Genomic DNA, 13,567 nt, shown 5'->3' with positions numbered 1-13,567 from the left:
TGCGGAAATTGATAAAGACTAAGCTTAAGTGATAATATGATGCAAGGTAGGAGAAGAGAGATGCAAAGTGTAGACAAATAGATTTCTACTATACTCTGCTAAGTAGTAAGTGAGTAGTAGGAAAAGTAAGTTGTAAAAATGGAAAGTTAGTTGAAAAGTAAGTAATAGTATGCACTGCTGGCGCTTATATAGCGCGCCTAAGCGTGGTCATGCGGAGCCGAAGCGCTACCGAGTAGGTATGTAAGATATATATGGGTGAGAGTCCATGATAAAAATAAAGATGGAACAATATGCAGATGAGAGAAATAGAAATATACGCACTAGAGAATATGGTGGACAGTGGATGGATGCATCTGGATGGCTGGCGCTATAGGGCACTCAAGCACGGGAATGGTGCGCGCATGGTGCGCGTTGCGCGGGAAAGTTGCGCCTCATATAGGGATAGCTGCAGGTAGCGCACGGAGTGACACTACAAGTTTGTGCTATGTACTCCTTGGTGGGAACTGCCATATCACGCCATGAGAGGCATGATTCTCTACACTGACAATATAAAGCTTTGCAAAGCTTTATCTAACATAAAATTTATATGGTATCTGTCAGAATGATACTACCTGGAATAAGTTTAACAGAACTACCTAAAACACCAGATTGTCACCACTCATTGTTTCTTAGCACTCATTTTATGAAAAAATTCAATAAAAATCAATTTTATTTATATTTGAATACATATGTAATTACATGATACATAATAAAAAAGAAAGATGCGGAGAGGGAATGGTGACAAGGAAGAGCCAGGATGGGACCATGAGGGAGGGCCAGCAAGGAACCATGAGGAAAGACCAGGGAGGGACCACCACAAGGAAAGGCCAGGGAGGGACCACCACAAAGGGCCAGGGAGGAGCTGCGAGGAAAGGCCAGGGAGGAACCACCACAAAGGGCCAGGAAACCACGAGGAAATCCAAAAGGCCAGGAAGGGACCACCACAAAGGACAAGGGAGGAATCACAAGGTGATTCACCGCGCTTGAGAGGGTGGTGGTAGTAGCAGTGAAATGAAGTTGAAAGGAACTTGCGTGAAATTTTCTGTCCTTGCACAAATAATGAACAAATAATGACAAATCAATTTCAACCACTTGCGCTGCTCACATGATTTGGGGTTAGTCACCTGCATGACCTTGTAATTCACGCAATATTTGAATCAATCTATATAGTTTTGTAAGTCAAATAAAAATAAGGTAATATGATGTTGCTCAACAAACGGTATCTAATTACACTATCATACCTCGCTGGTTGAAACTTTCATAAGAATATAAATAGGGTTACAAATGCTAACGGTTCTTTCCACAATAAAGTCTTATATTACTAGGTAGTTTAAAACATAAATGAAGGGAAATGGTATGAGTCAACAAAAATGACTTAACTATGCAATTTGCACATTGATTGCTGCGACGGCACAACATTGTGATCTTGTTGTGAACTCCTCATAGGAAACTTAATTTTCAGACATACATCGCTATGTACCAATAAATCAAATTTGTCGTGGTATACAGTTAATCACGGGTCATTGAAACACATCCTTGTTTACTCAAGAACGACACAAAATACAAGTCTCAAATGATTCGGAATACATAGAGATCCTGTAGACCTTGTTTATTGTTGAGTTTGAAGTAAACTCCATTTGAGAAATTGCTGGAGGCAGAAAAAATGAGTGCTTACACAGCACCAAATCGAACAGTTTCAAAATTTCACCATTGAGTCTCGACTCAGAAGACTCATATTTTACCAAAATATTGCATGTGTCGAGTGCAACATCATGTTGGCTACACAGAGAACATACTCTTGTTGAAATTTGAGTGATATAGCACATGGTACGGTCTAACAAAGGTTTTTCAGCATCCACTGTGACAGGCCCACATGGCATTCAAGATCCGAACTTCCGAATTATAATTCCACTCAGTGAATGAACTCGGCTCGCTGTGTATTCACCTTTCCATGGCTGGGCGAGCAAAATCTATAACTAGGAAGCAGCAAGAAGCTCACCAAGCACACAATGATCTTATGTTTTGAGCAGTGTCTGCCTACCACAGAGAACTTGCAAAAGCACCAGGGATTCGACATTGTGGAGCACAGACCATATGCAAAGATTTTGAGCAGATTAATCTGCAGTTAACGGGCAAGCTCATTAAGCTCTCATATTGCACACTGATCCGGCTTGCTGCAGGGGGCCGCAGTAAGGCAGAGGCTAATGCGGCAGACAAAAGCTGGCTGATGGAGGAAGAAGCTGAGGTTGTTCTATCATTTACAGAGGAAACAGGAAACCAAGGCTTCCCACTTAGCCACCGACGACTACGAGAGCATGTTGATGAGATTCTACGTGCACGGCTTGGAGATACATTTCCTGGTGTTGGCAAGCATTGGTCATACCGGTTTGTTGAGAAACACACTGACCGCTTGAAGACCTCATGATTGCGCTCACTGGATTCGAAATGTGGGCGGGCAGTAAACCCCAATACCCACAAAGAGTGGTTTTCACTGCTGGGAGCTGTCCTGGAAGAGAAGTGCATTGATGAAGACTGTATCTATGCTGCCGACGAGATTGGTATATCACCTGAATCGGGAATGCGCGAATATGTTATTGGTGGTCACAAACCTACACCCCAATATCAGCAATGAACCAGAAGCAGGGAAAACATCACTGTCATTGTAACCATCTGTGCCGATGGTACCTCAATTCCACCTGTAGTCATTCTGAAAGGCAATGCCTATCAGACGAAATGGCATCAAGAAAATCCTGCAAACACATCGTAAGTGTTCATCATATAACTCGAAAATCACAATATAAATCAAATTGCAACACAGTATTGGATACTCTAAGAAAGGCGGGACTGATGGTGAAATCGGCGTGGAATACATCAAAGATTTTGATAAATGCACAAAAGGAAAGGCCAATGGACGAGACCAGCTACATATAGTCGACGGTCATAATTCGCACTACACTTTGGGATTCTTGAAGTACGCACGAGCTCACCAAATTCACGTCATATGTTATCCCTCTCATACAACTCATGTATACCAAGGACTTGATGTTGTGGTATTCACAGTGCTGAAGAAATGCTGGAGTGAGGAACGAGACAAATGGGAGAGAGAAAAGGGCGAGGGCATTACAAAAAGCAATTTCATCACGATATATGGCCATGCTCATCTTTGAGCACTGACCCCAGATCTAATTCGCACAGCCTTTCACAAGACTGGTGTCTGGCCTTTCGATCCCACTGTCATTAGTGAACAGATGATGGCACCGAGCAAAGAAACTTCCTGCCAGGGCCATCTTCCCATCATGCCTTCGAGTCCTATTAGAGCTGTTGCCGACTTCCTGCAGAAATTAGCAAACACAGATAACGTGGCTTCGGAGGCACCAGATGATGTTAGTGTCTCAGATGCACGATCCAAGTCAACAACAACTTCAGATGTCGAACTGCTGGTTCAGCAACTCAACAGGGCATCATTATCAGACATAGCATCCACATCACCTGCAACATCAGAAACTCGACTCGATCATGCCATCATTTCTCCAATCAAACAAAAGCAAGGAGGTGCTCTCGACATTCAGCCTAGAACACACAATGAAGTACTTCTCCTTGCCGCACTTCACGAAGCGGAATCTGCAAATGCAGCTCTCAAACGATGAGTAATTGAGCTCCAGGCAACCAGTATTCTCAACCAATTGTATTGTTCACAACTGTGCGGACAACTAGCAAACCAAGAGGCAAAGAAGCAATTGAAGAAGAAAAATGGCAAGCTGATGAGCGACAGCTTGCCTCAATTATTGTCCAGCGACAAATTTTACAAGAGGGTTGTGAATCACGAGAAAGAGCAAAAAAGAATAGCAGATGATAAGAAAATGAGAAGGGAGGAAAGGGAATGAAGGTCCGAGGCTCTGGCCACATGGAAAAGACTTGAAGATGTGAGAAAACGGGAGAACAACGAGCAACGCACTCGATACCACGAAGCAGTAGAGATCTGGAATGAGGAGAAGTCAAAGGCCAAGCTTTCAAAGCAGAAATTCACCTCAAAGAAACCAGTTTTAGGAAAGCTACAGCCTCCTGTTCTAAGGCCAAGGTTCAATACCTGTGAGGTGGATGATAATGAGAGTGCAGAAGATGTTATGGCGCCAGATGAGAACAGCTCAGAGGACAGTGACGACGAACGATAAGGCTCAGTAGATAGCTTACATAATGTCGGATAAGGAAATCATCACGTGTTTCATTGAGTGAGAAATCCCAAAAACAAGGTCCCCCTACTATATTTACCATGGTGCTCAAACTACTAGGAATTTACTCATAAAAATTATATGGATCTATTCATGAGATGTCTGTCTATACAGGAAAAATACAGTAGAGCCTCAGAGTTGTGATGTGATGGTGTAGTACACTAAATATGAATTTCATGTTTCAATGACCTGTGATTAATTAACTGTACATACCCATAGTTAGCCTAAACAAAATGATATCCTACTGTAGTTCTCACGGCCACCATATCATGGACTCATCAATTCTCTGATGCTGTTGTTGTGAGAGGATAAAAGTAAAGATTAAACACAAGGTATACCATCGGGGTTCAAGCAGTAGTTGCCATGACCAGCAACACCATAATCTCCAGAGCTGTACAGGATGGTGATATCCATCAAGCCAAGCTTCACATACTCTGCGCACTGGTGCGCAGTATAGAATAGGGTGAGATCAGCCTTATTGTACCCATATGATGTTGATATAACATTGGTGGGCATGACAGTGCCACAGTCCTCAGGCCTTATCACAACATCCAAGTTTATTGTATTTAAGATCCAACAAAGATGGGGACTTACCCTCATAGCCCCCTCCATATGGGTCAGAATATTGGGCATCCTCGGTGTAATCATCACCACCCTTGAACATGCAGTATGACCCATCAATGGCATCGAGAAAGTTGTTGAACAAAGCCCCTGTCAATGGGGTTAGTGATATGTTTACGATGTTTCTTCTTTTCTCATCCTACCTTCCACCATGTCACCAGTCTGGTAAAGAGTGACATTTTGCTTGCCAGTGACCATTGTCATTCCATATTGGAGATCAAGATTTGACTCACCATTGTGGTTGAAACTTTGGTACTCGGTCTGTGTGTACCCTGCAACACATCCTCATGGTTTGATCAAAGAAAAACACTTAAAGTAATCACCTCCATCAATGGAAACCATGGCTGGCTTCTTTCCGATGAGATCAGTTGAAAAGTTCATCACGAACATTTGCAGGTCAGATTGCAAGTATGTCTGAGGAGTATACACCTGCTCCTGTCATTCTGATGTATCAACCATGACAATTGTCATATAACCCTGATACATAAATGCTGTAATCTGTCATTCTCCAGGAGCGATGTATCAGTACAGATCCTCCAGCAGATACCAGCACTGGCTGATACATCAGTGCAAATCCTCATTTTGTGCTCTAGCACAGCCTTTTACAATGTCACATGTTCGCATTTTTAGTCATCTGGTGTGTGAACTTCTCCACAACACCAAAAACATAGCCTATTTTGGATGTCTCCACAATATGAAACCTTCCTACACTCTTCCCAGTCAATCCCTGGCTCACTATAACACCACAATTAGATACAGCTTGTAGGTAAGTGGTATCATATGTTATATACATATAATAGAACATAATAGACCACTTTTTCTGTCTATTTTTGTACTAATGGCTGCTCCAGGGCCTCTGCAAATGTGATATAATATAAAACATATCAAAAACAATTTCGCAATTTTGACCATTTGGTATTGGATTATTGGAGAGTATTTATAACATATTTACCAACATATATGAAGCTATCCCAGCCCTTATTTGACCTCCTAGAGTGCCCTACATCAATGACTGTGCTATATCAACATAAAACATAAAACAGGTTTGCTTTTTTTGACCTTTGGGTATATAGACTCAAAAATATGATTCCCAACATCCCTTCAATGATATACATAACATATCAGGAGCCTGGGCCAACAGAATCAGTCCCTGTGGTGCTACATGCTTATCCTCTCCTAGTGGTTCATGCCCTGGGAAATTTTTTCCTGCAGCTCCAGCCCTCCAGGATGATAAGGTGCTTGTTCCTATTGGTATTGAGAGTATTCTGGTTATATAGCTACATCATAATAACATCAGAATCCCTCTCTGCAATGAAATATCTCCTTCTACCTATACCACTGTATATTTTCGCACTTTTGAGGTTTTTCACTATATTACTCTTGCATAAACTATACAAACTGCTTATATTTACCTTCTAGTACATATTTGAAGTCCTTTCATAGCAAGGATCATATATAAATATATCAGAGTATCAATATCAAGGATATATCTTCTACTTTTACTGATTAGGAATTTAAAACATATACAAGATGATATATTATAATTAGACTATCACCAAATATACTATACATACTAGGACACATAGGCCTTAGTTACTGGAAGGATCCATCAAGAGATGAGAGCAGGGGAACCTAGTAGATAAGAAAAAGAGCGTGGGAAACTCAAAAATCAAAGCATCGAAAATAGTTGTCTACACAGTCAAGTTAGTGGTAGGTGGTAGGACTGTAATTCTCTCAACTTTGACACCACAACACTTCCACATTACCTTAACTCTTAGAATATAGTGTAGTATAGGATATTGGGGTAGTCTACATTCTATTTAACTCATTTCTGACAAAATCTTTGACCTAGATGTTAGTTAAATATGAAGATATTCACACATTTACTTTTCTCATCACTCACTCAGTTGTATGGATCTTTCTACAAGTTTAGATCTTGGATTATGAGTATATGCCCAATATATGGCAAGTGTCTGATTACACAGATGTGTCCTCATGAGATCCTAGATTACTTATCAGTAAAATAACTAAGTCAGACCAACATACTTCTGATATACATATTTATATATGATCCTTGCTATGAAAGGACTTCAAATATGTACTAGAAGGTAAATATAAGCAGTTTGTATAGTTTATGCAAGAGTAATATAGTGAAAAACCTCAAAAGTGCGAAAATATACAGTGGTATAGGTAGAAGGAGATATTTCATTGCAGAGAGGGATTCTGATGTTATTATGATGTAGCTATATAACCAGAATACTCTCAATACCAATAGGAACAAGCACCTTATCATCCTGGAGGGCTGGAGCTGCAGGAAAAAATTTCCCAGGGCATGAACCACTAGGAGAGGATAAGCATGTAGCACCACAGGGACTGATTCTGTTGGCCCAGGCTCCTGATATGTTATGTATATCATTGAAGGGATGTTGGGAATCATATTTTTGAGTCTATATACCCAAAGGTCAAAAAAAGCAAACCTGTTTTATGTTTTATGTTGATATAGCACAGTCATTGATGTAGGGCACTCTAGGAGGTCAAATAAGGGCTGGGATAGCTTCATATATGTTGGTAAATATGTTATAAATACTCTCCAATAATCCAATACCAAATGGTCAAAATTGCGAAATTGTTTTTGATATGTTTTATATTATATCACATTTGCAGAGGCCCTGGAGCAGCCATTAGTACAAAAATAGACAGAAAAAGTGGTCTATTATGTTCTATTATATGTATATAACATATGATACCACTTACCTACAAGCTGTATCTAATTGTGGTGTTATAGTGAGCCAGGGATTGACTGGGAAGAGTGTAGGAAGGTTTCATATTGTGGAGACATCCAAAATAGGCTATGTTTTTGGTGTTGTGGAGAAGTTCACACACCAGATGACTAAAAATGCGAACATGTGACATTGTAAAAGGCTGTGCTAGAGCACAAAATGAGGATTTGCACTGATGTATCAGCCAGTGCTGGTATCTGCTGGAGGATCTGTACTGATACATCGCTCCTGGAGAATGACAGATTACAGCATTTATGTATCAGGGTTATATGACAATTGTCAGGTATTTAATGTATCATTCTGACACTATCAACTGGAGTATATTCCACTAGGTGATGAATTAGCTCACAATATTGCTAATAGGATAGAGACCATACCAACGCTGAAACTGTTGTTCTCAGCAGAAACAGGCTCATATACAACTTCATATAGAGCCCTCAAGCAAATCAGAGTGATGTACTCATCACACTATTCAAGCTCAATCACTGTCTGTGGAATGGTGCTGGTAGTCTTGGGGGTGATTCCTGCACCAGGTTGACCAATCGAGCGAGCAGGTTCTGGCTGACTACCAGATCAATGCTTGAGTTTCATATCGAAGTTGACAGATGGTAGGACAAAGTCGACATGAGCGCTGATGTGCTCAGGGAGATTATAGGCTTCGCAAGCTAAAAAGTGGTGAGTGAGTACCGCAATTGTTACAGTAACATGGTGTGAGCCCCCAGCTAGCAATATGCCCTCTGCCACCTTGCACAGCAATGATATGATACCCGGGCCTTGAGGCCTTGATGACAGAAAGATAGAAGAAGAGAAGTCCAGAAGATGCCAGCTTAGATAAGTGATCTGGACCACAGATGACGACAGATGACGACATAGGTCTAGATGACCTATTAATGATATAAAGATAGAAGGCAAGCCTCATGGTTGCCTCGTGTACTGATAGAAGGACGCCTCGCAGTCCTTATCATAGATAGAAGCCTGCCTCATGCATGGTATCTCTGACTCGATAGATAAGCAGATTAGAACCCAGCTTCAAGCTGAGCTTAGATATGATAGAGTAACCTTATATAAGGTTGACGATTAAAGTAGATGTTCCTTACTTTAATCTTACTGGGTTTTACCTTGAACTCCTTGTCTTGCTAAAGCTACCTGCTCGACATCTGATCCGCACCTTCAGAAGGACTTGAGACCCCTTCTGCCTGTAACCGCTATCATCGCTCGCCACCGCTAGCATACACAACTCTTGCTTGTCTGTAAGAGCCGACCTTGGACTCTCAGCACGAGGTATCACTGTCATGATTGTCGCTGTTAGATCATCCCAGTTCGCACGCAACTACCGTCGTAACAGCAATAGTGTCCTCTATGAAGATATCGACCGATGTGCTCCTGTCCAGAAACGTGAGTGTAAAAATTATACTCGGTGTTCATGAGCCATTCTGCTTCTTCGACCGTAACATCAACATTAATCCAACCCTTGGTGGGACTTATGTGGATGTGCTTGCTCACTAGCCCATTCTCAACAAGCCAGTTTCTGACAGTGGAAATGGATTCCTCTGAGGGTGAGAATTTTTGGGCAATCTCTCCTGCAGTCCAGTGCTTGCCATAGTTAGCTGACTTGTGGTGAGAAACAACATAAAGATATTCATCAATGGACTTGATGTTACTCTGTTTCAGAGCAATGTGCAGAGGAAGGGTTGCCGCACTCTCGTGCCTTCAAGTATGAGACCATCCAATAGGGATGGCGCTGCGTTCCTCATGCACATTATATGGGCTGAGAGTGGACCTCACTAGGGAGACTACTGCAAGGCTGAGCCTGACAAAGGCAGTCAATGAGCAGTGCATGTCAGTAACCGAGACGACCAGAACCTGATAACAATACCAATCACCAGTCATATCTTTTATAACTCTCTCGAGCACAGAAGCAGCATGGCTGTGTGCCAGGATTAGACTGTAAGCATGCGAAACAGAGTCTCCTCGATGAGACACCCACTCAAGTGCTCCCACATAGCGAGATGTTTCCCTGAGAAACACATGGATAGGGCACTCCTGGATTACACTGTCCATAGTCAAGAAGAGGCACCGGCAAGATCTTTGCTTTTAGTTAGATCCCTGATTCCTTATTGTAGATCAACCTATTTCTTGGACAAAGGCAAGCTGTCATGGTGAAGCCTGTGATCGTTAGTTGAATTAGTATGGTACTACCAGCTGTTAACCTAGCGCCTTTCAAATCGCCTGCACAGGTAGAAGGAAATGTTCCAGAAGGTAGACCTAGACATAAGTAGAATCAAAGTACACATGCCATCTGAACTTGATTGATTGAACCTGATTGAACCAATTCCTGGAGGTACAGTTTCTTCAACTTTCACGGACCTTCTTCAAATTCATATGTTCACAATTTCCCGCGCTATTTGCCGTCCTTGCTCGGGGCCCTTATTGGGCTTGTCATTTCTCTATTCATAGCCGCGTCTTCATCATCTGCTTTGGTTCTTCCTGTCGCACTTGTTGTAACAGGCCAGCATATGGCTGACGATGGTGTCTATATTGTTTCCTCTAGCCTGCTTTGAAGATTGTTTGAGTATTGAGGGCGCAGTTTACCGCTACTTAGCAGCGTCAGTATCCAGCTGGTGTTTTTTTGTCAGTGCCTACTCTGAGCATCCGTCATTTGATTGACCATTTTCTGATGACGACTCGTGCTGATTTCAATGACTTGGCGCACGTTCATTCTCTGTCCATCAGAGTGTTCCATGCTTGTGACTATGCACGTAATCTACTGCGTGTCCATGCATGTACTGAGGATTGTCAAGCATCTGCTCTATCCGTGACGCACTGCTCAGTCGAGCAAACACGCGTCCGCTATTCCGAGGGCTTTTCTCGTGCTCAACTCTTTGAGCCACAACAGATCGTGAGTAAAGAACAGGGCACTGCTACTCATCGCCGTGGGTACAGCCCTTTTGCTGGCGTTGTTATCGAGGACGATCCGCAGTTTCCGACCACCTGTACCACGGAAGACAAGATGCGGATCGTTGCTGGATAGCAAGAAACAATGACATCCAACATCGCGCATGCGCAGTTTGTGCATATAATGTTCGTGCTGTTGATCTTGTACCTATCGCGGTCTCTAAACTGAATCTTTCTCTGTTGCAGAATGAGTATTTACCGGAGCACGTTCTTATGACTTCGAATTGTGCGGTCTTGTCATACTATGCTCTAAAGGGATGACCGATTGGTGACTCCGTGTCTTTGCGTCTCTTGTCGAGAGAATCTGCTACGGAAACCCCCACATTCGTTGGCGAATTTCCAATATTACGGCCCGCAACTGCTTCTTCATACGACCTTATGTCAACATTTCGTGCCTGCGCGTCCCATGTTACACATTTCCACTTTTACAAATCTGATGTCGATGGTTATCGCCAGAGTGAGGAGTCCTCTCAGAGTCATAATCAGAGCAATGTTGCTATTTGTCCTCGGGACTCGCCTTAGGTGCGTTCTCTGTTGCCTCCCAGATGACGAGATTCGCGATGCTGTGTGCGCCGTGTTTTCTGGCCACAACGAGGTTTCTACCTGCGAGGCCGTGAAAAAATCGCGCCATATGCTTGTTACGAAGAGCATTGTAAAGACTGTTCGAATCTAATCCGTGGCATGAAAACCCTATCCTCCGCCACTGCCACCTATCGACCGCGTGTTGCTTATTTTGAACATACTTAGTATCTACTGATGTAGATACCCCCCCTATGGCGACAACACTGGCTGGATCATTCAATATGTAAGGCCTTGAGTATATCTACAAGCTTTCTCACTCATTGGGCGGTTTTTCGTCGCGTCGAATGCCCGTTTCTACTGGCAGCTGAGCCTTCTCCACTGAGGGAACGCTCGCTTCAAGCGATGGGTAAAGCGTGAACGGAAAAACAGGAGCCTTCCTAAGCCAAGATTATGGGAATGAAAGTCGGTAAATATGAGCGAGGGCTTGTCTCATTGAAATGTCAGTGTACGCTAGGTATAGGTAAGTGTGATTATCAAAAAGAAACCTTAAGTGTAATTGTGATGGTGCAAATAGACGATCAAAATGAGGAAAGTAGTAAGAAGGTGAAGACGAGCTTAATAGACGTTGGGAATATATGGTCCCATTTCGTATCCGTGTCACCACCCAATCGAAACGCTAGGGTGCATCAGGGCACTCAAGAGTAGCTTGGTCTACGCTCTTTCTCATTTTTGCGGCTGTATTGAGCACCATCAGAAACTCATCAACTTTAGCCCAACCCTCATCAATATTTCGAAATTGTGATGTGGGGTCCACGTCCAAAAGCGGTCCAAAGCGGTCCACGCCGGACAAGTTGGGCACTAACGTATGCAATTGACAAGCCACGGCAACGGGGTCAACAATCGGAGACATCCCCACAAAAATGTTGGTGATATTCTCGTTGGGAATGGTTTTGGTGAACGGCTCGCTGTCGGTATCTACCGAGCATGCGCAGAAAGTCATGTCAATGGTGCGCAAGGCCGGGCAATGTTGTATAAGGTATATGAATCCTATGAAGGTGAGAGATGGTGGGACAAGCCAACGACACCCACTTCCAAAGTAAAACTCCTGGAGCAGAGGCCAAGATTGCGCCATTCTCTTGAGTGATGCATCGTCAATGGCCGAAGCGCAGATCCAATCGAGGTCTACCTTTGTCAAGCGACTCAAGGACAATAGCGGGGCAATCACATCGAAGGCAAGTGCAAAATGAGAATCAGCGAGTATGTCTTCGTCTTCCAGGGAGAAGAGGGGGGGCTCGAAGCTGACACTGAGGTGTTCGAGAGCAGGAGAGAAGTGCTTTGAAAATGAGATGATGAATTCTGGAACGACCAGTGGATCATAAGGTGCCCCCCAAGGGTTTAAATCGATGTCCAGCGCTACTGATCGACAGCAAAGAAACCGGATGTTTCTAAGACAGTGAGCAAGAGCAAAAAGCGACGGTGCAGCGATATGCACCAGATTGATTTGGGAGATAAATTCTGGGCCATCGGTTTGTGTGCTATCAATATTGTATGTCCTGAAGTACAGAGACTTCAACGATGGCAAAGAAGCCAAGTGATATAGCGCTTGTGTGTTAAGAACCCCTGTCTCAAGATGGAAAAGCTCCCGCGAACCACATACGGCGTCGGATATTATGTCTGAATTGTCTTCGGAATCACTTTGGTATACACACTTGAATTCCCGAATGGATGGACACCGAGCTCCAAGGGAAGTTAACAAGGCTGATTTGGCAAAGGAGGGTACCCAGGAGGTTCCTGAACTACTAGAGCGCAGCTCCAACGATCTGATAGTTGGCACAAGGAGGCAACGCAATAGTGGAATGAAGCATTCTTGGTCATTGAACCAATGCAACCTACAAAGGTTCGGCAACAGTGTGAGTGATGGCGCAGAAATGAGCGCCTGCACAATTCGGTCGTCTATGACATCTGACTCAGAGGGTTCGAAGGTCAAGGAGCGGATACGGTGTGCATATTGAGAAAAAATGCTCCACTCTCTTGCGAAGGGAGGTCTAATGAACGTCTATTTGAAAATTGTGGGAATTCATATGTCGACCTGCATCATGATTGAAAATGTCAAGCTCACCAACTTTCCTAGGCCTAGCACATCTCTATCATGGACACCTTCAGGGAAGCACAAGACGAGTGGCTCGAATCCATCGATATGTTTCCAAAGCGTATCAAGCGCAGGTTCCTTGAATGTCCTACAGGTTCTTGCAAGAGCAGCAAGTGTGGCATGAGAGATTACTGAGTTATAATCTTCATGGATAATTGCGAATATATCAAGTAGAATTTCTGCTGGCAAGAGACAGACATGCATGATAAAAGTTGCACGAGTTTGCCGCCACTGCTGACCACGGCCAAGGTCTGGGCCAAGCAACTTGACAT

General features: G+C 43.2%; 4 protein-coding genes across 4 annotated transcripts; 1 reads left to right on the top strand and 3 right to left on the bottom strand.

Annotated features, from left to right (window-relative positions):
* Nucleotides 1–3,335: 3,335 nt before the first annotated feature.
* On the top strand, nt 3,336–3,686 carry F5891DRAFT_1188192 (uncharacterized protein; the record flags this gene model as incomplete). Its single annotated transcript, XM_041366966.1, has 1 exon — nt 3,336–3,686. The coding sequence occupies one exon, from the start codon at nt 3,336–3,338 to the stop codon at nt 3,684–3,686; it is 351 nt and encodes a 116-aa protein (XP_041226283.1).
* A 903-nt stretch (nt 3,687–4,589) lies between these two features.
* F5891DRAFT_979944 (uncharacterized protein) lies at nt 4,590–5,279 on the bottom strand (the record flags this gene model as incomplete). The annotated part of the gene is made up of 4 exons (XM_041376948.1): nt 4,590–4,702; nt 4,863–4,979; nt 5,033–5,161; nt 5,213–5,279. The coding sequence occupies 4 exons, from the start codon at nt 5,277–5,279 to the stop codon at nt 4,590–4,592; spliced, it is 426 nt and encodes a 141-aa protein (XP_041226282.1).
* A 2,963-nt stretch (nt 5,280–8,242) lies between these two features.
* On the bottom strand, nt 8,243–9,340 carry F5891DRAFT_951636 (Pro-kumamolisin, activation domain-containing protein; the record flags this gene model as incomplete). The annotated part of the gene is made up of 2 exons (XM_041375060.1): nt 8,243–8,334; nt 9,043–9,340. Coding segments are annotated over 2 exons (390 nt in total), but the record flags the coding sequence as incomplete, so codon positions are not given.
* Nucleotides 9,341–11,588: 2,248 nt separating this feature from the next.
* F5891DRAFT_1031468 (uncharacterized protein) lies at nt 11,589–13,549 on the bottom strand. The gene is made up of 2 exons (XM_041361610.1): nt 13,266–13,549; nt 11,589–13,202 (listed from the first exon to the last, which is right to left on the bottom strand). Exons 1-2 carry the CDS (start codon nt 13,497–13,499, stop codon nt 11,823–11,825), a joined length of 1,614 nt encoding a protein of 537 aa, XP_041226280.1. The 5' UTR covers nt 13,500–13,549; the 3' UTR covers nt 11,589–11,822.
* Between the last annotated feature and the right edge of the window lie 18 nt (nt 13,550–13,567).

This window comes from Suillus fuscotomentosus (assembly GCF_016647785.1).
Source record: "Suillus fuscotomentosus strain FC203 chromosome Unknown F5891scaffold_25, whole genome shotgun sequence".
In the NCBI taxonomy this organism is placed as follows: Eukaryota; Fungi; Basidiomycota; class Agaricomycetes; order Boletales; family Suillaceae; genus Suillus; species Suillus fuscotomentosus.
The sequence above is the reverse complement of the archived record's forward strand: the minus strand, read 5'-3'. Positions and strand labels throughout refer to the sequence as shown.